At 35.5% G+C, this 26228-nt stretch overlaps 1 protein-coding gene across 1 annotated transcript in view; it reads left to right on the top strand.

Moving 5' to 3' along the window:
• The first annotated feature begins 5172 nt into the window (after positions 1-5172).
• TC2N (tandem C2 domains, nuclear) overlaps positions 5173-26228 on the top strand; it is a 30014-nt gene continuing 8958 nt past the window's right edge. The window contains exons 1-8 of the mRNA XM_052659994.1: positions 5173-5239; positions 6868-7101; positions 15302-15469; positions 16813-16904; positions 17974-18049; positions 18817-18917; positions 19304-19420; positions 24213-24404. Of these exons, the coding sequence (XP_052515954.1) occupies positions 5173-5239; positions 6868-7101; positions 15302-15469; positions 16813-16904; positions 17974-18049; positions 18817-18917; positions 19304-19420; positions 24213-24404 (1047 nt within the window). The remainder of the gene's footprint in view (positions 5240-6867; positions 7102-15301; positions 15470-16812; positions 16905-17973; positions 18050-18816; positions 18918-19303; positions 19421-24212; positions 24405-26228) is intronic.

Genomic DNA, 26228 nt, shown 5'->3' with positions numbered 1-26228 from the left:
CTCTATTTAAGTATTTTTAAATATTTTTTCCTACCTCCTTTCGAAGACAATGGGCTGCTTTTCTGGGCTCCTGATATCCTCTGCTGGCATTCAGAAGTTGTTTTGTGGAATTTACTCAGCGTTTAAATGTTCTTTCAATGAATTTTTGGGGGAGAAAGTGGTCTCCCGGTCCTATTCCTCCGCCATCTTCACAGATACTTCTATTTAAGTAAATAAAAGTCACAATTGAAAATATATGCAGGGAGCAGGAATCTGAAAAGGTACCAAACTGGTTAAAAAAGGAACTGAATGTAATTTCTATTAATGAAAAATGCAGTAAGAAAAACTCAAAACTCATTTGTTAAGTTTAACCACAGTTTAGGCAATTAGGCAAATCCCAAGAGAGAATGAATGAACTGGAATATAGATCAGAGTAAATCATTCAGAATACAGCTCAAAGATACAGAAATGGAAGATATGAAAGAGATTAAGATACATGAAAATTAGAATAATCAGAAAGAGAAGTTAAGAAAGTTTAGTGAATGGAGTTCCTGAAAGAAAAGAAATAGAGAATGGGCAAAAACCATATTTAAAGAGATAATGAATGAGAATTTAGTACTGGAAAGTCTACCAGTACAGGTGGAAAGACACCAATCCACAGGTTAGTTATTCAGGTATACCCAATTGTTTATGCATTTGTTGATGGATATTTGATAATTTCTATGTTTTGGCTATTCAAATAGAGCTTCTGTGAACACTAATGTATCAGTCTTTGTATGGATATAAAATTTCTTTTTTTATGATTAAATACCTAGGAAAGAAATGTCTGGATCATATGGTAGCTATATGTTTAACTTAAACTGCCAAACCATTTTATAGTCCCACCAGTTGAAAATGAGAGTTCTATTTGTTCCACATGCTTGGAACGGTCAGTCTTTGCAATTTCATTATTTCTAACAAGTGTGTACTATTATCTCATTGTAGTTGAACTTGCATTTCCTTAATGAATTATGGTGTTGAACGTGTTTTTAATGTACTTTTTTGGCCATTTGTATATTTTTTGTGGAGATGTGTCTGTCCAAATCCTTTTTAAAATGGGTTACTTTTCTTTTTATTATTGAGTTGTAGTAGTTTTAAAAATGTTTTGTACTGGATGTATGAGCCATTTTAATATGATGTGCCTTGGCATAATTTTCTTCATAGTTTCTAAGCTTAGTGTTTGTTGAGTTTCTTAGACCTGAGCTTTGTATGTGTCATATTTGGAAAATTTTAGTATTATTTCTTAAAAATTTTTTTTCTGCCTCCCCATTACTGTCATGAATTTCAATACATGTATATTAGGCTTCTTGAAATTGTTTCATGGGTCTGAGATATGCTTTTCATTTTGTTTTTATTCTTTTTTTTCTTCTTTGTATTTCATTTGGGGTCTCATTGCTGTGCTTATTGTTTCTTTTGCAGTATCTAATCTGCCGTATTAATGCCATCAGTATTTTTTCCATCTCAAACATTATAGTTTTCCTCTTTAGAAGTTGGTTTGTGTCTTTTTTTTTTGATTCTTCCAAGTTTCTACTTAACTTTTTCACATATAGAATCACTTATAACTGTTTTGAGGTCCTTAACTGTTCATTTCTGTATTGGTTCCAATTGATGGATTTTTCTCTATATTAATTTTTTCCCTTTCTTTGTATGTCTGGTAATTTTTTATTGGTTGCTATCAGAGATTGTAAATTTTACCTTGTGTGATATATATATTTAGATTTCTGTAATTATTTTCTGCTTTGGGACATAGTTAAATTTCTTAGAAATAGTTTGATCCTTTTGAGACTTGCTGTTAAGATTTGTTAGGTCAGACTAGTCTTTAATGTAGGGCTATTTATTCCCCACCACTAAGGCAAGTCTCTGTGAGTCCTTTATTCAGTATTCTGTGCGAGGTTTTTCCAGTTTGGTTGGTGGGGACAGGCATTATTACTGACCTTAGTAAAGGTTGTTCTGGTCTTTGTAACATTTTCTGGTAGTCTTCCTTTAGTCTTGTGTAGCTTCTCTATATGCATGCTCTGATCAGTACTACCCTGAATACTTAAGTAGGACCTTCCGCTGATGTTTGTGCTTCTTTCTGTGTACACGTCTCTGCTCTCCAGTAGTCTGTCACAACAAACTCTAGCTCCATTATTCTTATTTATATAAGAATCCCTCTCTCATCTCCAGTTCATTTTGGATGGTTCAAGGCCGTGTAAACTTTGAAAACTCTTCCCCCAGAAGCAGTAATCATTTTTAACCAGTCCCCTCACATTCCCCTCATAATTAATATAAAGTATTTGCAAGTTGACAAGTCCAGAAATATGGTTTGATGAGCATATTAGGAGTTTTTATATAGTGTTAGTCACTCAGTCTTGTCCGACTCTTTGTGACCCCACAGACTGTAACCCGCCAGGCTTCTCTGTCCATGGAATTCTCCAGGCAAGAATACTGGAGTGGGTTGCCATTTCCTCCTCAAAGGGATCTTCCCAACCCAGTTTTTATATAACCTAGTTATTATACATTATTTCATTGTCTGTCAACTACATATTTGCTGAGTTCCTGCTGTATTCCCAGCATCATACAAGGTTCTGAGTGTTAAGTAGAAAAGTGAGTGCAATATTGTTTCTGGAAAGGTTTTATTCTAGCAGGGAGATAGAACAGTTGTCATGAAATATCATGAAAAATGTAAAACTTAAAAAAAAATTCACTAGATGTTTAAAGATGAGAAAAATTAGTATGATATGGCATGTCAGGGAATACATCCTCTAAACTGAGACTGAGAAGGGCCTTTGAGAAAATGTATAAATTAAAAAATAATAATAAATTACAAGATATAATGGAAGGAAAAGTGCCATTTAGTCAAATAAATTTTATGGGCATACACTTAATAGAAGTTCAAAATTTATGAGGAAAACTATAAAAAACTCCCAAAGATACAAACATAAACTTGAACAGTCATTTTAAATCAGAAGACTCTACATATTAAAGATGTCAGTTTTTTTCTAAAATAATATATAAATGTAACATAATCGCAATAAAAATATCAGACTTTTTATTCCTAGGTCTGGACTAATTATAAAGTTTATTTTAAGAACAGACAAGCAAGCATAGCTAGGAAAATTTTGAAATTGAAGACCAGTAAGAATGGAAGGCTAGCTCTACTGGATATTGAAACATAAGCCATTATAATTTTTTTTTGGCTCTGCTGGGTATTTGTTGTGGCATGCAGGCTTTCTCTAGTTGCAGCTGAGGGCTTTTCTTGTCACAGAGCATGGGCTTTAGGGCACATGGACTCAGTAGTTGTGGCACATGGGCTTAGTTGCCTCACAAGATGTGGGATCTTAGTTCCCCAACCAGGGATCGAACCTGCATTCCCTGCATTGGAAGGCAGATTCTTAACCACTGGACCACAAGGGAAGTTCCATAATTTTTAAAATGTGGTATTGGTTCAGGAATACAAATCAATTGAATACAAACTATAAAACCCAAGCCCAATGGCATGTGGAAATTTAGTGTGTAATAAAAGCACCATCTTAAAATCAGTGTAGAAAATATGGAATTTTTAATAAGTGGTGTTTGTGATACTAGGACAGTCAATTGAGAGAAGATAGGGTTGGATCCCATTCACACACTACTGGGATGTACAGTATTCACACACTCGTATATGTATGTATGTTTGTATATATGCTTGTTTATATATACACATACACACTCCCACTCCTGTTTTTTGCATAGCAGAAAACACCATCATCAAATTGAAAAGACAATGACAAACTGGAAGAATGTTTACCACTTACATTATGGACGTTGCATTAGTCTTTCAAATATTTATCCTCTAAAACTGAGGAGGAAAAGGACTGGTAATTAAATAGAAAGATGGACAAAAGATAATGAACAGTGAGATGAATTAAGATTTGCCACAAGCTGATGGTGAAGCTGAAACTCCAATACTTTGGCCACCTGATGCGAAAAGCTGACTCATTTGAAAAGACCCTGATGCTGGGAAAGATTGAGGGCAGGAGGAGAAGGGGATGACAGAGGATGAGATGGTTGGATGGCATCACTGACTCAATGAACATGGGTTTGGGTGAACTCTGGGAGTTGGTGATGGACAGGGAGGCCTGGTATGCTGTGGTTCATGGAGTCACAAAGAGTCGGACACGACTGAATAACTGAACTGAACTGAACTGGTCATTGTTTAGTCCAGGTGGTAGGTGTTTTGTTATACTATTTTGTCTCCTGTTGTATACATTTGAAATTTCCCATGAAAAATTTTGGTTTAAGTAGGCGTAAATGAGGAGAATGCATTTGGAACAAAGTCATTGAAGCCAAGGTGGGCAATTGGCTTTGTATACCATTTTATGTTTCTGGTTAATTTAAAACAGACTCTCTTTATTTCCAGTAGATCTTATTTGTGGTTTAGTTGGCACACATGTATGTGTGTGTGTGTGTGTGTGGGTGTGGGTGTGTGTGGGTGTGTGAGAGAGAGGGAGAATATGTGTTAGTGTATGTTTAAGATAGATTTTTCTGTTAGTGTACTTCTCTGCATTAAACTAACTTAAGTATGAAGTTGTTTGTTTATTGGCCCTCATAGGAATATGTGTTATTGTATGTTTAAGAATATGTGTTAGTGTATGTTTAAGATAGATTTTTCTGTTAGTGTACTTCTCTGCATTAAACTAACTTAAGTATGAAGTTGTTTGTTTATTGGCCCTCATAGGACCTTTGGATTACCAACAGAATTGATTTGGAAGAAGTGAAATTTTTCTCACACTTTTTATGAATGCCATATAGTCTTGCAAATTTTATTTGGACATTGATTTAGATATATCAGCTGAAAGAGAAAATTGAGAGTGGAATTTTTTTCCAGATTTAACATTGAGATTGTTCAATTAGCTCAAAAATTGTTCAATTTTTAAGCATGTTATTTTAATAACTTAGAAGGAACCTAAGTTATATAGAATTATGTAAAGGAACAAAAAATGTATCTTCCTGTAAACAATTTTTTTTGCTTTGGAGCCCTCATAATGCTTTAGAAAGACAGATAATATAATTTATTTAATGATACCTAGTGACATTATGCATGATCATGTTAACTTGTATTCTGTTCTTCCAACAGATTAGTATTAAAATCGGAAGTTTGTATCTTTTGCTGGATATTGGAGATTTACTGTAATGGCAACAGAATTTATAAAGAGTTGCTGCAGAGGATGTTTCTATGGTGGAACAGAAAAACATGACTGTGAGTTTTGCTTCTTTTTAATTTCAGCATTTATTTCATGTCTTCATATGTGGCATTTTGTGATATAAATGTAAATGAGACATATTTTTTAACTTCACGAGGTGGTCAGAAACATAAATGTGAGGCACACTAGCTAGGTATGAAAGTACCTTGGAGCATAGGGGAGAGAAAGATGTGTTCAACATAGGAGAGACTCTAGGACATTACCACAAGAAGATGGCCTGTGGTACGGAAGTTTGAAGAGGATTTTAGCAAGCCAAGTGGGAAGAAGGAAGTAAGAGAAAGTGAGGATTAGACATGTGTGTTACAGGTGGATGAAATAGTGTGAGCAAAAGTAGGAAGAGAAGTATTTGGGGAATAACATACTCTGGCAAAGGGCTTCCCTGGTGGCTCAGAGGTTAAAGCGTCTGCCTCCAATGTGGGAGACCTGGGTTTGATCCCTGGGTTTGATCCCTGGGTTGGGAAGCTACCCTGGAGAAGGAAATGGCAACCCACTCCACTATTCTTGCCTGGAGAATCCCATGGTCGGAAGAGCCTGGTTGGCTACAGTCCACGGGATCTCAAAGGCTATAGTCCACTGGGTCGCAAAGAGTCAGACGTGACTGAGTGACTTCACTTTCACTTTCACTATACTCTGGCAAATGTTTTAACTTAAATACAGACAGTTTCCAATTTATGAACAATGCTTTAAAATGTGCCTTCCATGGATGAATGAATGACCAATAGAGAAGAAACCTGTAACTTTATCAAGAGCCATACTTATCAAGGGCTCCTGGAGAGAGAGTTCCCTTGCTATTGCATGGGTTTTCTCAACCCTTCAAGGTTATGACTGGAACTTTATTTTTCTTGGTTCTTTCTTATATTTCTTAGTCTAAAGCATAGCTTCCTAGTATATTTGAATATGAAGGCTTCTTTTTCTCAATAAAACATCTCATAAATTCCAACAGAGTAGTAGTTGTGCTTTCATTCTGTCTATAGACAGTATTAATTATACATAAAGATTAGCTCTAGATGTTTCTTACTTCCTCATCCTAAGTCACACAGCCTAGGAATCACAAATCTTTCTAAGTAATAAACAAAAGAGGTCGCAGAAGCTAGCACAGGGGAGTTGATATTATACTAGGGTCAAAGTAAATTTTATTTTGTGATTTAGTAAAGATTTTTTTTGTAGACATGGAGACCTTTAGCTTCTTTTCAAAGTAGCTTTTGGTATTTAAGGTTGAAATTAACCATTAATATTAACAATAAGAATTGTTTTATTGACAATATTTTATTTAAATGACTAGGTTAATATTTATTTGAAAGCACTGTGAAATTAACTACAAAATTAATCTGTTTTCCATCTATGAACTCTTTTTTGGAAATGAGATTCTTTAGAAATTGCTTTTACCATTATGATAAGTTAATACACTTTGGTAGTAGTATATTAACTTCTCAAATATTGGCTAGGCAGAATTAATGTAGATTCCAGAGTGCTTGATAAGACCCAAAAGTAGTTTATGTGTCAACAGTTTCTTTTAAAATGGTTAAATAAGTACCAAAGCATATTAGGTTTAGATTATTATATGCATAAATCTCCGTGCTTGTTTATAATTTTTCTCTTTTCTTTTCTCTTCTTTTCTATGCAGTATCTGTGGAAAGAGACTTTAAAGTGGCAGTATCACATAGTCAAAATACTACTATCTCTATACCCCCATTGACTTCTGTTTCTGTAAAGCCTCAGGTTGGCTGTACTGAGGATTATTTACTTTCCAAGTTACCATCTGATGGCAAAGAAGTACCATTTGTGGTGCCCAGGTTTAAGTTATCTTATATTCAGCCCAGGACGCAAGGAACTCCTTCACAGTTGGAAGAACTAGAAGGTAAACAATAAAATGGCAGGATTTAAAAATCAACATGCAGCATTTAAATGTTGTTATTGCTGTTATTTAATTTGCTCTTTTATATGTATATATATAAAGATATAAAATATCTTTGTGTACAAATTTGACATTTCATTTTTTTTAAATGTCTTGCTTCTGTAGAGGAATTCAGTGCACAGTGTTTTTGAAAAGTCCCATTATGATATCTGACACTAGTCAACACATTTCTGTGTAGAATTGGCCTTCTTTAGGGCTTTGAAGGTGGCACTAGTGGTAAAGAACCCACCTGACAATGCAGGAGATGGGGGTTTGATCCTTGGGTCGGGAAGATCCTCTGGAGGAGGGTATGACAACCCACTCTAGTATTCTTCTTTAAAGGAGTAATATAATTGTAATATGTCAGTTATCCTTCACACATTTAGAAAGAAAAAATAGAGAAATTATTCTGGTTTTGGTCAATAAATATAGGAAATATTATTTTCTAAGTTTTAGTGTAAAGAGAAATAAGGAATCAATGAAGTAGTATTTCTCCCTTCCCTTCTTTTTCATTATTATATTTCTCAGTCTAAAAATGCTTCCCAGTCTAAACAGCCACTTGAATGAGGTAGATTCATTGGTTGAATTTTGGCTGATATTCTAGAGGTCAGTGGACTAAGGAAGATAAAAGGAAGCAACATGTAACTTGTATTTTAGAAATAGTTTGTTTTAGTTCATTGAAACAGTCACAATGGTTTATTTCCCTAAAAATTTTATTATGGAAATTTTCAAACATTGAAAGAACTTAATGATGAATGCCTGTATATCTACCATATAGATTCTGTCATTAACACTTTTATTATATATACTTTATCACATATCTATCTGTCCATTTCCTTAACCATTAGTAATTCTTTTGAGGGTAGGCGGAGAATGCATTTCAGAGTAAATTGTAGACATCAGTACACTTCTCTCTAAATATTTAAGTATATATATCATTTACTAGAGTTCAGTTATTTATAGTTTCTTCTTTTGACATAAACTTTAAACAAAATGAACTGCCCAAGTTGTAAGTATATGTTTGTTGAGTTTTGACAAATGTATGTACCAGTGTGATCCAACCTCCTGTCAAGATCTATAGTATTTCTCTAAGTACTTTTTCTGCCCCATCCTTTCTCTCTTCTTATGGGATACCAATTACACATATGTTGGACCCTGTGATATTGTCTTATTTGTCTATGAAACTTCTTTTTTTCCCCAGTTTTTTCCTCCTCTCTATTCTTTTCTTTTTTTTAATGTAAAACATTTAATTTGTTGTTCTTTTGGGGCAATTTGATGCATCATCAGTGTATTACAACTGAACCACTAATCTTATAGTTTCATCAAGAGTAGCTTGTTTGCTTTCATGACACTGCTGAGCAATCAGCTATTTCTGCAGAGGTTCAAGTGAAAAGCCTTTTAAGAAGTGTGCAAGTTCCTTTTGTATATCTCCAAAAGGTTTATTCATTCTATTAGCTTTTTCATCATTCACAGTGTTTATCTTGTTAAGATTAGTGGTAGCTGGTTTTGCTTTATTTTTAACCTTAAAGCTTTTTTGGCTGGCTATTTGGAATGTTCCTGGACTTCTGCCCTCTTAGTTTGTTCTCGGCCATTGTCTCTGATAGCCTCATGCAGCTGTTCAAGTTCCAGGTGACGCCATATGCATCTCCTCTGTATTCTTAAGGTTTGGTAATATTGACCTATTTTCAAGTTCACTGTCTCTCCTCCATTATTTCCATTCAGCCATTAAGCCCATCCAGTGAGTTTTTAATTTTAGATATATTTTCCAGTTGTAATATTTACATTTGATTCTTCTTTTCATAGTTTCTATTTTTCTGTGGTTTCTGCCCCCACCCCCAGTAATCATAAACCTATTTTCTATCATTTCTTTGAGTTTTAACATCTTTGTGTACTATTCTAACATCTGGGTCTTCCAGATTTGGATTCTGTGGATTGTCCTTTTTTGAGAATGAGTCCCATTTCTTTGTATGTGGAGTGATTTTGGATTGTATTCTGGACATTTGATGTCATGTTGTGGAGACTCTGGAATCTGTTATATTACTCTTGACAGTTTTTTCCCCCCCTTCCTTCCCTTCCTCCTCTCGTCCTTTCCTTCCTCCTTCCTTAACTTTAGCAGTTAATTAACCTGGTTGTACTGTGTGGCAGATTCTGTGCCTTTGGTGGCAGCTGCTATCTGAGCTTAGTATTTTTCTTTTTTTAATCTTTATTGGGAGCCTGTGTCACACATGTGTGGTTCAGAGATCAGCCAGATATTTGAGCAGACTTTTAGTCACAGAATTTGGGGTTTTCTCCTTTCCAAGATTCCCACCTTATTTCTAGCAGCTGTGGTTGCTCTGTACTCTGCTCTATGTTCTTCAGGCCAGAAACACTGGATTGTCTACTGGAATTTTATTTGCCTCCCCCCACACGGTGCCAATTTTGGCCTGCACAAAGGCTAAAAGTCATTAAAAACAGGTGGCCATTCCCCTTTGTCCTAAAGTGCTGTTTAGAATCCTTACTACTTTTTTTTCACTCTCTAGTACCTTCAGGGTATTTTGTTTGTTTGTTTTGATTGGTTATTATAGTTATCTACAGGAGAGTTGGACTTCTCAGGTGGTGGTAGCAGTCAAGAACCTGCCTGCCTAATGCAGGTGACCTAAGAGATGCAGGTTTGATCCCTAGGTTGGGAAAATCCCTTGGAGGAGGGTATAGCAACCCACTCCAGTATTCTTGCCTGGAGAATCCCATGGGCAGAGGAACCTGGCGGGCTACAGTCCATAGGGTCACAAAGATTTGGACACAACTGAAGCGACTTAAGGTCTGATGCTGTAAAGAGCAATATTGCTTAGGAACCTGGAATGTTAGGTCCATGAATCAAGGCAAATTGGAAGTGGTCAAACAGGAGATGGCAAGAGTGAATGTTCACATACTAGGAATCAGACAACTAAAATGGACTGGAATGGGTGAATTTAACTCAGATGACCATTATATCTACTACTGTGGGCAGGAATCCCTTAGAAGAAATGGAGTAGCCATCATGGTCAACAAAAGAGTCCGAAATGCAGTACTTGGATGCAGTCTCAAAAATGACAGAATGATCTCTGTTCGTTTCCAGAGCAAACCATTCAATATCATGGTAATCCAAGCCTATGCCCCAACCAGTAACGCTGAAGAAGCTGAAGTTGAACAGTTCTATGAAGACCTACAAGACCTTTTAGAACTAACACCCAAAAAAGATGTCCTTTTCATTATAGGGGACTGGAATGCAAAAGTAGGAAGTCAAGAAACATCTGGAGAAACAGACAAATTTGGCCTTGGAGTACAGAAGGGCTAACAGTTCTGCCAAGAGAACGCACTGGTCATAGCAAACACCCTCTTCCAACAACACAAGAGAAGACTCTACACATGGACATCACCACATGATCAACCCAAAATCAGATTGATTATATTCTTTGCAGCTAAAGATGGAGAAGCTGTATACAGTCAGCAAAAACAAGACTGGGAGCTGACTGGCTCAGATCATGAACTTCTTATTGCCAAATTCAGACTTCAATTGAAGAAAGTAGGGAAAACCACTAGACCATTCAGGTATGACCTATATCAGATCCGTTATGATTATACAGTGAAAGTGAGAAATAGATTTAAGGGACTAGATCTGATAGATAGAGTGCCTGATGAACTATGGACAGAGGTTCGTGACACTGTATAGGAGACAGGGATCAAGACCATCCCCATGGAAAAAAAATGCAAAAAAGCAAAATGGCTGTCTGGGGAGGCCTTACAAATAGCTGTGAAAAGAAGAGAAGTGAAAAGCAAAGGAGAAAAGGAAAGATATAAGCATCTGAATGCAGAGTTCCAAAGAATAGCAGGAAGAGATAAGAAAGCCTTCCTCAGTGATCAATGCAAAGAAGTAGAGGAAAAGAGCAGAATGGGAAAGACTAGAGATCTCTTCAAGAAAATTAGAGATACCAAGGGAACATTTTATGCAAAGATGGGCTCGATAAAGGACAAAATGGTATGGACCTAACAGAAGCAGAAGCTATTAAGAAGAGGTGCCAAGAATACACAGAAGAACCGTACAAAAAAGATCTTCACGACCCAGATAGTCACGATGGTGTGATCACTCACCTAGAGCCAGACATCCTGGAATGTGAAGTCAAGTGGGCCTTAGAAAGCATCACTACGAACAAAGCTAGTGGAGGTGATGGAATTCCAGTCAGCTATTTCAAATCCTGGAAGATGATGCTATCAAAGTGCTGCACTCAATATGCCAGCAAATTTGGAAAACTCAGCAGTGACCACAGGACTGGAAAAGGTCCATTTTCATTCCAATCCCTAAGAAAGGCAATGCCAAAGAATGCTCAGACTACCACACAATTGCACTCATCTCACACGCTAGTAAAGTAATGCTCAAAATTCTCCAATCCAAGCTTCAGCAATATGTGAGCCATGAACTCCCTGATGTTCAAGCTGGTTTTAGAAAAGGCAGAGGAACCAGAGATCAAATTGCCAACATCCGCTGGATCATGGAAAAAGCAAGAGAGTTCCAGAAAAACATCTATTTCTGCTTTATTGACTATGCCAAAGCTTTTGACTGTGTGGATCACAATAAACTATGGAAAATTCTGAAAGAGATGGGAATACCAGACCACCTGACCTGCCTCTTGAGAAACCTATATGCAGGTCAGGAAGCAGCAGTTAGAACTGGACATGGAACAACAGACTGGTTCCAAATAGGAAAAGAAGTACATCAAGGCTGTGTATTGTCATCCTGCTTATTTAACGTCTATGCAGAGTACATCATGAGAAATGCTGGACTGGAAGAAGCACAAGCTGGAATCAAGATGGCTGGGAGAAATATCAATAATCTCAGATATGCAGATGACACCACCCTTATGGCAGAAAGTGAAGAGGAACTAAAAAGCCTCTTGATGAAAGTAAAAGAAGAGAGTGAAAAAGTAGGCTTAAAACTCAACATTCAGAAAACAAAGATCATGGCATCTGGTCCCATCACTTCATGGGAAATAGATGGGGAAACAGTGGAAACAGTGTCAGACTTTATTTTGGGGGGCTCCAAAATTGCTGCAGATGGTGACTGCAGCCATGAAATTAAAAGACGCTTACTCCTTGGGAGGAAAGTTATGACCAACCTAGATAGCATATTCAAAAGCAGAGATATTACTTTGCCAACAAAGGTCTGTCTAGTCAAGGCTATGGTTTTTTCAGTGGTCATGTATGGATGCGAAAGTTGGACTGTGAAGAAAGCTGAGCGCTGAAGAATTGATGCTTTTGAACTGTGGTGTTGAAGACTCTTGAGAGTCCCTTGGACTGGAAGGAGATCCAACCAGTCCATTCTATAGGAGATCAGTCCTGGGTGTTCTTTGGAAGGAACGATGTTAAAGCTGAAACTCCAATACTTTGGCCACCTCATGTGAAGAGTTGACTCATTGGAAAAGACTCTGATGCTGGGAGGGATTGAGGGCAGGAGGAGAAGGGGACAACAGAGGATGAGATGGCTGGATGGCATCGCCAACTCGATGGACATGAGTTTTGGTGAACTCCAGGAGTTGGTGATGGACTGGGAGGCCTGGCATGCTGCAATTCATGGGGTCACAACGAGTCGGACTCGACTGAGCGACTGAACTGAACTGAACTGAATTGAACTGAAGCAACTTAACACTACGCATGCACAGGAGAGTTGGGTCTGGCAGAAGTGATAATTTGTTTTAAAGAAGCAAGGAAAGATGAACCCTGATACTGGCTTAGCACATATCAGCTTTGATACCCTGCTTTGCACATATCAGCATTGTGTCTCCTAAACAGTCTAAAAGTTCTGATTTACAGTATACCCTGATCAATTGATCTTTCTCTTGCACTTGTTAACAGCATTCGGAGTAAACCATATAAATGGCCTTGTAATCTGTTTTATTCATGTCATATATCATGAAATTATTAATGGCTCAATAGTAAAGGGTAAATCATGTGAAAGTATTATACAATTTTTAAAATAAATTCTCTATTCTTAGACATATAGGGTATTTTATGTATTATTTTCATTATCGGAAGCTAAGTAAGAAATACCTACCTGACAGCATGTGATAGTTTTTCTTTTGTCTTTTTTTTTCATTGTATTGCTAGAAAAAATTACTTTTTAGTTGGATGAGTGAGAAATTGGTTTACACTGAAATTATAGGCTCAATGAAGATGTCATAAATCCATCTGATTTTTAGCATATTGGAAAGAAAATAATTTAATCAGTCAATAAAGCATTTTTGGTGCCTAATTATAGAAATCAAATATGTATATCTTGTATATATGTATGATTGTGTGAGTGATGTGCTGATACAGAGATTTTGAGATGGACCACTATCAATAATGACTAAAATCATGTTTCAGATGTTTGACATTTGTTACATTGTATTACGTACTTGCTGTTGGATCTGATTTTAACTGCAGCTTACTGCTTGGATAACAGAGATTGATTATTAATATTTTACTATATTTGCTTTATGACATGTCTATCCATTAAGAGAATGCATTTGAATAAATCCTGAAATTTTTAATTGGGCTTTTGAGAGGTATAAGCAGTTGTGCTACTTTACATTTAGTTCTATGGCACTGTGGTTCTGTAAATTGAGAGTTATTAATCTTGAACTTTAAATATAATATCTTTTTAAGAGGAAAATTGGAATTCTTTTTTTAAAAATGAAAATTTATTTATTTTAATTGGAAGTTAATTACTTTACAATATTGTATTGGTTTTGCCACACATCAACATGAATCCGCCACAGGTATACACGTGTTCACCTCCCTAAACCCCCCTCCCTCCTCCCTCCCTGTACCATCCCTCTGGGTCATCTCAGTGCACCAGGCCCAAGCATCCAGCATCATGCATCGAACCTGGATTGGCGGTTCGTTTCATATATGATATTATACATGTTTATTTACTTATTTATAAAGGAAAAATGAAATAAGAATATTCATTTTTAGGGATAGTGTATAAAGGTAAGAGAGTCATCTTTATGCTACTCCTGTTGACAGTGCTGCTCTTGTTATCATAAACAGACTTTTGTAGTAGTGTTTATGTGCTGAATGATTTAACTGTTGGCTTATAAGGTTTACAGGCTTCTTATAAGGCTCTCTGAGATCACACCTCCCTCTTGGCACCCTTCTGCCTCTATGTACAGGGCTTGGATTGTACACATAGTTATTTGAACCAGAGTACAAGGATAAGATCTCACTTCAAAACCAAATATGTTATTTTTCTTTTCTGAACTCAGCGTGAAGCCACCTGTTTTATTGTTCAGCTTAATTCAGAAAATGTTTGTTTATACTGCGGTTTCTATTTTAGATAGGATAAAAATAATTAAAAGATGGTGATGATTTAAACATTAAAAAATTTTATGTCCATATATTCTAATGTAAGTCTTAACTTTGAAAGGAATTTGATATTGTTTTACTCTTTTAAAATTGTGAAATATAATATACATAGACAAAAGGAACAAAACAAATTATTTGTGATTTATTATAAAGTAAAATAGATATATATAAAATATAAAAATAAAATGGATGTATGGTCACCACTCAACTAAAGAAAGAGAGTATTACCAGCAAAGCAAAAGCTTCCATCTTCTCCCTTTTCAGTCACTCTAATCAAAATTCCGGTTATTACAGTCCTCCTTTCTTGCTGATTTTACTTTTTACCACCTAAGCACATGTCCCTAAATATTGTGGCTTAGTTGTTTTCTGTTTCTGACCTTTGCTGCTGCTGCTAAGTCGCTTCAGTCGTGTCTGACTCTGTGCGACCCCATAGACAGCAGCCCACCAGGCTCCCACCATCCCTGGGATTCTCCAGGCAAGAACACTGGAGTGGGTTGCCATTTCCTTCTCCAATGCATGAAAGTGAAAAGTGAAAGTGAAGTTGCTCAGTCGTGTCCAACTCTTAGCGACCCTGTGGACTGCAGCCCACCAGGCCCCTCTGTCCATGGGATTTTCCAGGCAAGAGTACTGGAGTGGGGTGCCACTGCCTTCTCCATTCTGACCTTTATATAAGTGAAATTACATATTGTATATATATTCTTTTGTTATAGGTTAGTCTTTTTCCCCTTTGCCTTAGGTGCACCAGTTGTTAGCTAATAATTCCAAGAAAAGGATGTTGTAAAATTTTAGAAATACTTGCTTTCAGGATCTGCCAGAGCATCATTTGGAGATAGAAAGGCAGAACTTTCCAGTTCAGCCCAGCAGGGACCCAGCTATGATGTATATAACCCATTCTATAAGTACCAGCACGTGTCACCTGATTTGAGTCGGCGCTTTCCTCCTCGTTCTGAAGCAACAAGATTATATGGATCGGGTATGAAAAAAAATTTTGTTTTTCCTCTTTGTCTTTTCTCTTTAACAAATGTAGAAATCAAATTAAATCTAAGATTCTGGAAGAAATAATTAATCTTATGATGAAAAACAATTTAATGAATGAAATGAAATGAAAACAATTTAAAAATAAAGAGAAAAGCTGGCTTTAGAATTCATATCGTTAAATCACATCATAACTTCTCTATGGTTTATATCTAATGTAAAAATTGAAAGATTAATGAGTTCTGTATATTGGTAGTTCTAAGTTCCATTTTGTTTGTCCTATTTTTATAGAAATTTTTAGATTTTGTACATATTTTATATACCATCTATCCATTCATATCTACAATAAGAATTTACTAACTGTATTTATTTTCTGTTCTACTCAGTGAAAAAGAGAAATTTAGAAACTAATGATGAGATTAGAAACGTAAACAAAAGAAAAGAAAATGCCTAAGTGATTACCAAACTTTTTTAGTTTACTATTTGAGACTGTATCAATTATGGACTATCTTGTACATATCCAATCCACAAAATTTTCACTTTTTTTTTTTTAATATATAGCTCTCTCAACCACTAAATTCAGGGTGAGGTACTGAAAATAAAGTAGAAGTACTTATTTAAATATTTATTTCAGCACTGTGCTAGGCTATACAATTATTATTCAGAGTTTCATTCTTCTAGGATCTTATAGTTTAGAAAGGACACTGGAAATACAGACTAGAAATATAACAGTACATGGAATTCAATATTGATATTTTTAATATAATAAGTGCTCATTAAATAGTTGAATTGCTGTTAGTATAGATGACTTACATCCTCTTAGATTATTCTTCTGGATGAAGAATCAGATGATGTAAGCAAAAAGAAGGAATTTTTCCTGGTTGATATTTGATGTGGTTGTGAAAATGTGTTGTTTGATTTGTTTTGGTTCCTGTTTCAAACAAAAGTGAAATAATTGAAAAACAACTTTTTAAACTTCATTGGAAGGCTTTGTCACTTAAGTAGATTTGCATATATTATGCTTGCCTGGTGGCTCAGCGTTAAGGAATCTGTCTGCATGCAGGAGACGTGGGTTCGGTTCGATCCCTGGGTTGGGAAGATCCCCTTGGAGAAGGAAGTAGCAATCGGCTCCAGTATTCTTGCCTGGGAAATCCCGTGGACAGGGGAATCTGGCGGGCTACGATCCATGGAGTTGCAGGAGTCAGACATGACCTAGCAACTAAACCATCACATATTTATGCTATTTCTCCTATAGAATTTAGTTCATGGTAATTAAGTAGACTTCCAGTGTTTCTTCTTCTTTACTATAAAAATAAGCAATTTTCTCATGTCCTTTTGTAGTTTGTGACTTAAGGACCAACAGACTTCCCAGTTCCCCTGGGCTAAGCAAGTCTATGTTTGATCTTACAAGTTCATCTCAGCGGTTCATTCAGGTAAATAATTTATGTCAATTTAATTATAAGCAATAATTTATTTTCATGCTAAAATTCAGATATGTTTCATTAGGAACAACATGTTATGTATCTTTTGTAGATATTTCTATTCTAATATCTAAAGAATAAACACTTTGCATTTCCCATGTGTATTATTTCAGGAAGCTTTCAGTTGAATACTAAAAGACAGTAGTTTTTCTCTCTTTTTTTAAAAAATGAATTTTACTTCTCTTATGGTATGCACTGAGGCAGTCTTAAGGCAGTTGGAATTTAAAATGGTATACTTAAAAATGCTTATTGATTTAATTTTCCTTGTTGAATATAACTACCTAGTTAGTAGATATTAGTATTTCTGTTGAGATATAGAACTTTATTAATATTAACACAGTATTCTATTTTTGAAGTAGAATTGAGAATTTTGAAAATACATACTTATACATTTCCGTGTAAATGTATATACATATGTTAAAATGGAAATATATTCTTAATCATCCTAAATTGAGTTAATTTTTTGTAGAATTAGTTCTTTATAGCACCAGTTTGTTTTTAATGTGCATCAGAATTGTTAGAAGAACTTGTTAAAACACAGATTGCCAGTCCTCACCATGAGAATTTTTTATTCAATAGCTCTGCACTGGGGCCTGAGTTTGTATTTCTACCAGGTTCCCAGGTGATGCTGATACTGCTGGCCCGGGGCACTATGCATTGATAACTACTGCTTTATAGGTTTTTTGATAATAGGGCACTTCAAAATATTAATATATTCTGACTTAGTACTTCCAAGTATGAAATATAAACAGTAATCTCTTCCTCTTCATTATAAAACCAAACCAAAACCAGCAAAGCCTTTGCCATGTATTACCTAGTAAGAGATTTAAGATTTTCCTGATTAACACACATAGAGAAAACTTTTTCCCTCTCTTTTGTCTAAAAGTGGAAAATTCTGAGCAGTAACATTGTCAGAATGGTTGGCACTCAGTTTGATACTAGAGTGGGTGCTAAGGCATACATTTCAGAATCCTTAACATCTGATATGTAACATCTGACTAAAAATGAATTTTATCTGTAGAGACATGATTCATTGTCCAGTGTGCCTAGTAGTTCTTCTTCGAGGAAAAATTCTCAGGGGAGTAACAGAAGCCTGGGTAAGGAATAAATCATTCTACTTTATATTCTTAAAGGAATTATTTCTACCCAATAGTAATTTGAATATATTTATGATAAGGTTTTAAGAAAAGTTTAGATGATTTTATCCATATTGGCAGTGTTATCTGCATATGAATACTCAAATCCGATGTATTTTTTAATGTTCAGGCATAAAGGCATTTTTAAAATTAAATATCTTTTGTTTGTTTTAAAGTATATTAGTGAGGGAATTTCTAGAAGCATACAGTATTAAAACCGTATCAGTGTTATTTGGGAAAGGTTTTCTTAGTTTTAACTTAAATTCTTTGGGTTATAATTGGGTTTAGTTTTTAAGCCAGTTATTTTTTTATGATATGTCTTCTATCAGCACTTCAGTAAAGGCATTGAAGTATGATTTTTATCTTAATAAACTGACAACTTTAAAAAATAATTATAGCATTTTTCAGTTGTGCTCTTAAAATTGGATTTATCAAAATTCAATTGGGCTTCCCAGGTAGCGCAGTAGTAAAGAATCTGCCTGCCAGTTCAGGAGATGGAGGAGAGGCAGGTTTGATCCCTGGGTCGGGAAGATCTCCTGGAGGAGGAAATGGCAACCCACTGCAGTATTCTTGGCTGGAAAATCTCATGGACAGAAGAGCCTGGAGGGCTACAGTCCAGGGGGTCCCAAAGAGTTGGACAGGACTGGGTGACTGAGCACAGTAAAAAGCTCAGTTGGATTGTAAGGGTTGTATAGTAATTGAAACCTCTTTGTCCATTTACAATTTAGACACAATTACTCTATCAGGAGATGAAAGAGACTGGGGGAGATTAAATGTGAAAGTGTTTTATAATTCTTCAGTAGAGCAGATCTGGATCACAGTTTTACAGGTAAGTTAATATAGCTAATACCAACTTTTGTTACAAAATTGAATAATTAGGGGTGTAAATTATAAGCATCTACTGTTGCTATCTTCAGAAGAATGGGTCAATATCTTCTTTGGAATTTAGGGTTCTATAGTATTTTGCAGAAAATAGTATTTAATAAAGAATCTAAAGAAAATATTTAGATATGATTAAAACATGTTTTCCTCAAGAGGGAAATTGATATGATGTGTAGAACATTAATTGTCAGATTATTTTAGTGGAGATGAAACAAAAGATCTCAGAAGATTAAAGTTTACTTTTATAGTTTTATTTGTCATTAACTTAAGAAACGTATAAATATTTGTATTGTCAGAGTCCTTTGTAAAACTCAAACTATAATTTTTTTTTAGTGCAGAGATTTAAGTTGGCCCTCTAGGTATGGAGATACTCCTACTATTTCTGTAAAAGGAATACTAACATTACCCAAACCAGTGCATTTCAAATCTTCAGTCAAGGAAGGCTCTAATGTAAGTGTTTGTGTTTCAGTATCTTTTTATGTTTTCCTCATGTTTGTCACTTTAACCTATGTAAAGAATTAGAATACGAAAGTGTTTTATTTTGGGGAAACTACAAATTATGTATGCCTTGCTTTTTTAAAGAATTTTGAGCCTCGGAAATACTTGATATTTCATTGTCCAATATAAGATGCATTTAAAAAGAAAATCTTAATCACTAAAATATTTAGGAGTAATATCTGATGAGAATATTTACTTTTCTTGTATGTAAGGAGAGTAAGTGTCTTATTTTCATCCTCTCTCCCCCTATCCCAGTTGACTTTGATAAATAATTACATGATTGTAGTTAATTTCTTTTAAATATTTTCCATGATCATAACTGGAAGACTTATGATCCTGAATTTGTTTTATAGATGCTAGATTTCAATTTAAATATATCTGTATTTCTGTCTTCTGATATGAATTGAAAGGTTACTGTTTTTCCATACAAATGAAACTTATCTTCTATAAGAACATATCATTTAAAAAAAAGTAATTCAGATGACTAACAAGCATGAAGAAATTTACACTCACTAGTATTCATAAATATACAAATTTAAATTACATATTGCTTTCTCTCTCTTTACTTTTTTTGCTTATTAAAATTAGGAAAGTTTTATGAGCACTCTAGCCTATAAAATTATTTTGGCAATTTTGACAATATACATTAAAACCTTAAAATAAGATTATATATACTAAGTGAAATAAGTCAGAGAAATAAATATCATATGATGTCACTCATATGTGGAATCTAAAATATGTTACAAATGTACTTACTTACAAAGCAGAAACAGACTCACAGACAGAAAACAAATTTATGATTACCAAAGGGAAAGCGGGTTGGGGAGGGATAAATTAGGAGTTTGGGGTTAGCAGGCTCAGTGGTAAAGAATCTGCCTGCCAGTGCAGGAGACACAAGAGAGGCAAGTTTGACCCTTGTGTCTGGAAGATGCCCAGGATGAGGAAATGGCAAGCCACTCCAGTATTCCTGCCTGGAAAATTCCATGGACAGAGGAGTCTGGCAGGCTACAGTCCATGAGGTTGCAAAAGAGTTGGACACAACTTAGCAACTAAACAACAACAACAGATACAAACACTATATATAAAATAGATAAACAAGAAGGTCTTGTTGTATAGCATAGGGAACTATATTCAATATCCTATAATGAACCATAATGGAAAAGAATATGAAAAAGAATATATATATATAACTGAATCACTTTGCTGTACATCAGAAACTAACACAACATTGTAAACAATTTTTTTAAAGGAAAAAAACTTTCAAATATTTACAGGTTTTAACATAGTGTTTCTACTTGGATCACTTCATGGAAATAATCTAAGATGCAAACAAAATATATATAAAGTATTCCTGGCAGTTTTGTTCATAGGCTGAAAGCTGGAAACTATCTAAATGTTTGCCATAGGAGAATGATTGAGAAAACCCATGGTATACCATGTATATTAGTTTCTTATGATTGGTGTGTTGCAAACTAGGTAGCTTAGAACAACAAATATTTCTCTCTCACAGTTTTGGAGGAAGTCTGAAGTCAAAGTGCCAACAAAGTTGATTGCTTCTCTGAAGGAGAATCTGTTCCATCTCTAACATGCCTCTCTCCTAGCTTTTAGTGATGACCAGCAATCCCTGTCATTCCTGGGCTTCACTCTAATCATTGGCTTTCATTTTCACCTAGCTACATGACTTTCATCTCCATGTGTCTCTATGTGTTCACATGGCTATCTTCTTACAAGGATGCCTGCTATATTGGATTAGAGGTCCACCTATCCAGTGTAACCTTATCTTGACTTCACAAATTGCATTTTCAATAAGCCTATTTCCAAATAAGGCCACATTCTAAGTTACTGAAGGTTAGGACTTCAACATAACTTTTAGCATGGGGACACAATTCAAACCATAACACCATGTGATAGAATATTAGGCAGCTGTGAAAAAATAATACTTGGGAAGAGTTTTTAAGGACATGGGAAAATATTCTTAATAAGTGACAAGGCAAAATTTATGTGTTATATTAGGATCTTACTTTATGAAAATATGCATTGTAGAAAGTCTAGATGGAGATAAATCTTAACTCTAATTTTAATCCTGACACTCACAGATGAATATTTCCCAAATTAAACTTTTTGATTTTCAAATGAAACTAAGCCAACTTGGGAAAAGTTAGGGGGGAATGTTTTCATATTAAAACTTGCGTGGAATATTTTAAAATTTATTATTATCAAGTTGTTTAGGAGTCCTCTATTATGACAATGTAAACTAGCACACTTCATTTATAAGCTCATTGCATATGAATTTAAAAATTAAACATTTTTTGTAGACTTTTGGATCTCAGCCATTCTGACTGGCGTGAAATGGTACCTCATTGTGGTTTTGATTTGCATTTCTCTGATAATGAGTGATGTTAAGCATCTTTTCATGTGTTTGTTAGCCATCTGTATGTCTTCTTTGGAGAAATGTATATTTAGTTCTTAGGCCCATTTTTTGATTGGGTCATTTATTTTTCTGGAATTGAGCTGCAGGAGTTGCTTGTATATTTTTGAGATTAGTTGTTTGTCAGTTGCTTCATTTGCTATTATTTTCTCCCATTCTGAAGGCTGTCTTTTCACCTTGCTTATAGTTTTCTTTGTTGTGCAGAAGCTTTAAGTTTAATTAGGTCCCATTTGTTTATTTTTGCTTTATTTCCAGTATTCTGGGAGGTGGGTCATAGAGGATCCTGCTGTGATTTATGTTGGAGAGTGTTTTGCCTATGTTCTCCTCTAGGAGTTTTATAGTTTCTGGTCTTACGTTTAGATCTTTAATCCATTTTGAGTTTATTTTTGTGTATGGTGTTAGAAAGTGTTCTAGTTTCATTCCTTTACAAGTGGTTGACCAGTTTTCCCAGCACCACTTAGATTGTCTTTAATCCATTGTATATTCTTGCCTCCTTTGTCATAGATAAGGTGTCCATAGGTGCATGGATTTATCTCTGGGCTTTCTATTTTGTTCCACTGATCTATATTTCTGTCTTTGTGCCAGTACCATACTGTCTTGATGACTGTGGCTTTGTAGTAGAGCCTGAAGTCAGGCAGGTTGATTCCTCCAGTTCCATTCTTCTTTCTCAAGATTGCTTTGGTTAATCGAGGTTTTTTGTGGAGATTCCTTAAAAAACTGGAAATAGAACTGCTTTATGACCCAGCAATCCCACTGCTGGGCATACACACCAAGGAAACCTCAGAATTGAAAGAGACACATGTACCCCAATGTTCATCACAGCACTGTTTATAATAGCCAGGACATGGAAGCAACCTAGATGTCCATCAGCAGATAAATGGATAAGAAAGCTGTGGTACATATACACAATGGAGTATTACTCAGCCATTAAAAAGAATGCATTTGAATCAGTTCTAATGAGGTGTATGAAACTGGAACTGATTATACAGAGTGAAGTAAGCCAGAAAGAAAAACACCAATACAATATACTAATGCATGTATATGGGATTTAGAAAGATGGTAATGATAACCCTATATGTGAGACAGCAAAAGAGACACAGATGTATAGAACAGTCTTTTGGACTCTGTGGGAGAGGGAGAGGGTGGGGTGATTTGGGAGAATGGCATTGAAACATGTATAATATCATATATGAAACGAATTGCCAGTCCAGGTTCGATGCATGATACTGGATGCTTGGGGCTGGTGCCCTGGGATGACCCAGAGGGATGGTACAGGGAGGGAGGAGGAAGGAGGGGTTCAGGATGGGGAACACGTGTATACCTGTGGTGGATTCATGTTGATATATGGCAAAACCAATACAATATTGTAAAGTAATTTACCTCCAATTAAAATAAATTTATATTAAAAAAAGAATTAAAATTAAACATTTTTGTATACTGTGTTACTGATGTGATCTGTGGTTTGAGACTGAAAGAAAAAGATAGCTCAGGTAGTTGGGAGACTCTCAGAAACACAATTCTGTACACAGATATAAGTGATTGTAATCAAAGTGAACACTTGGCCACAGTATCTAAAACATTGATGTTAGTTGCCCAGATATCTAAAGGCAAACAAAATTCCCCTTCAAACAGTCTAATGTCAAGAAGATGTTAGTTCACAGTAAGCCAAGGTTTTAAAAAATAAAAAGAACATCTGAAAATGGTCTGCACATGGAAAACACTTGCTGCCCGGAGTGGAAGATAGAGAAGGTAGAACTTGAAACTCATATTTTGCTTTGTCTTCTCTGTCAAGGAGATCAGTTTTCATTTTGGAAAGAGTAAAGATAAATTAACCCCCAAATTAGATAGGAAAAGCATTAGACAGACTAGGTCCTTTAAAGAAGTAATTCAAGTCTCTAAATGTGAACAAGTTAGATTTTGCATACAGAGAGAGCTTGCATGAGAGTCTTGAAGTACTCTCGTTAATTGTTGAAGAACTGTGGTTAACAGTAGGAATGATGCTCCAGAGCCAAAGATGGAAAACAACCTCATTTTTCAAAAGGGAAAAAGCTGTATTCTGGTGAAGTTGGTGTTAATACTGACTAAATTCCTAAGTAATTAGAAGGATTTGTGAAACTAAGACAAATAGTATCTAGAATAAATTTTGGAAAAACAAGTCATGGTCATTCTCATTTTCATTTTAAAATATTTTTTTGTTATTATAAAAATATTAAATTTGCCTTTCCTACATTATAAAATGTTATTTTTACTTATATTGTGTTGGCATATGACCCTTTTAAAAATATGCTATTTACATGTTTTATATTTTTATTTTAGAATATTGAATTTATGGAAACTTTTGTATTTTCTATTAAATTCCAAAGTCTACAAACTGTGAGACTTGTATTTAAGATTCAAACCCAAACTCCCAGGAAGAAAACCATTGGAGAATGCTCACTGTCACTCAGAACTCTTAGCACACAGGAAATGGATTACTCTCTGGACATATCACCACCTTCAAAAATTTCTGTAAGTGATATAATATGTAATGTCAAAGTATTTCACATTTTTAGAATTATTTACTAGATGAATTTTTTTTTTTATTGGAGTATAATTTAAGCATGAGAATATACTGGAGGATTAGAAAGGCTCTCAAGCAATAACAACATAAATGTAATGTAAAAAAGTAATAATTATGTCATTATTTAACTTTTTTGAAATTGATGTTAACAGAGCTGCTTTTCTTTTTCCATTGAAAAGTAACAGTCGGCTTACCTTCTCCTAATACCTGTTTTATTAATGTTTCATACTTCAAAATAATGGGTTTTCCCAGTGGCTCAGTGGTAAAGAATCCACGTGCAATGCAGGAGACACAGGTTTGTTTGATCCCTGGGTCAGGAAGATCTACTGGAGAACGGCATGGCAACCCACCAATATTCTTGTATGGAGAATCCTGTGGACAGAGGAGCCTGGCAGGCTGAGGTCCATGGGGTTGCGTAGTTGGACACGACTGAAGTGACCAAGCACAGCAGGGCACTTCAACATAATAACCCTAAAAGTGAATAATTTTCAAAAATTATTTTTTTTATTTTTTTTTAAGTAGCTGATAACATAGGAAAAGCAAGAAAGTATTATAAACTCCAAACTCAATGGAAAATTGCCTTGAAATGGGTTAGGAAAGTTTTAGTCATGAGTAGTTACTGTATCTATCCATAAATTGGGTAGAATGAGGATCTTCCAGCTGTATTTTTTTGTGAAGGGCATGATTGTCTATAGTGCTTATTGAGTTTTGAGGCCCAATAGTTGCTTCTTTCAGTTAACCAGCTGAGCACTCTTTAAGCTGTCTGCTGCTAAGTCGCTTCTGTCGTGTCCGATTCTGTGCGACCCCAGAGACGGCAGACCACCAGGCTCCCCCGTCCCTGGGATTCTCCAGGCAAGAACACTGGAGTGGGTTGCCATTTCCTTCTCCAATGCGTGAAAGTGAAGTCGCTCAGTCGTGTCCGACTCTTAGTGACCCCATGGACTGCAGCCCACTAGGCTCCTCCATCCATGGTATTTTCCAGGCAAGAGTACTGGAGTGGGGTGCCATTGCCTTCTCCATTAAGTTGTCTAGAAATTCCTAATGATTTAATTATGTAGCTTCTGTGTTAGGATAACATATATAGAAATCAGTCATAACCCTTTTTAAGGTCAAACTTTCATGTGATTTTAAGTTTACTTAGGAGTTATATTTTACCTGTTTTCAAAAATATTTAAGGTGACTTGAAGTGGTTCTTAAGCTGGGTACACATTAGAATCGCATGGGAAGCTGTTAAACATGCCTACACTTAAACCGTTAAATCAGAATTTGGGGAGGAGTGAGCCAGAGGCATTTGTAATTTTCAAGTTACTCAGGTGATTTTCATATGTAGCTTTGCTTGAGAACCACTGAAGTGAAGTGAAATTAGGGATTAAAAGTGAAGAACGAAAGATTACTATAATCAAGAAGAGTTGAAAAATCTTGTTATTTCTGATCTTTTATTTTCTGTTTTCATACCAAACCTGTTTTCTTTATAGCATTTACTGTAACTTAGGCTTCCCTGGTAGCTCAGTAAAGAATCCACCTGCAATGCAGGACACCCTGGTTTGGTTCCTGGGTTGGGAAGGTCCCCTGGAGAAGGGATAGGCTACCCACTCCAGTATTCTGGCCTGGAGAATTCCGTGGACTGTATAGTCCATGGGGTTGCAAAGAGTCGGACACAACTGAGCAACTTTCACTTCACTTTCAGAATTATTTAAGTCACTATTTTAAAAAGAAAATAAGACCTGAGCTTCCATCTTTTTTCTTCGTATTTTACCATACCCTTAGTAAGG

Source organism: Budorcas taxicolor, chromosome 21, assembly GCF_023091745.1.
Source record: "Budorcas taxicolor isolate Tak-1 chromosome 21, Takin1.1, whole genome shotgun sequence".
Classification (NCBI taxonomy): domain Eukaryota; kingdom Metazoa; phylum Chordata; class Mammalia; order Artiodactyla; family Bovidae; genus Budorcas; species Budorcas taxicolor.
This window is presented reverse-complemented; position numbering and strand designations above follow the sequence as displayed.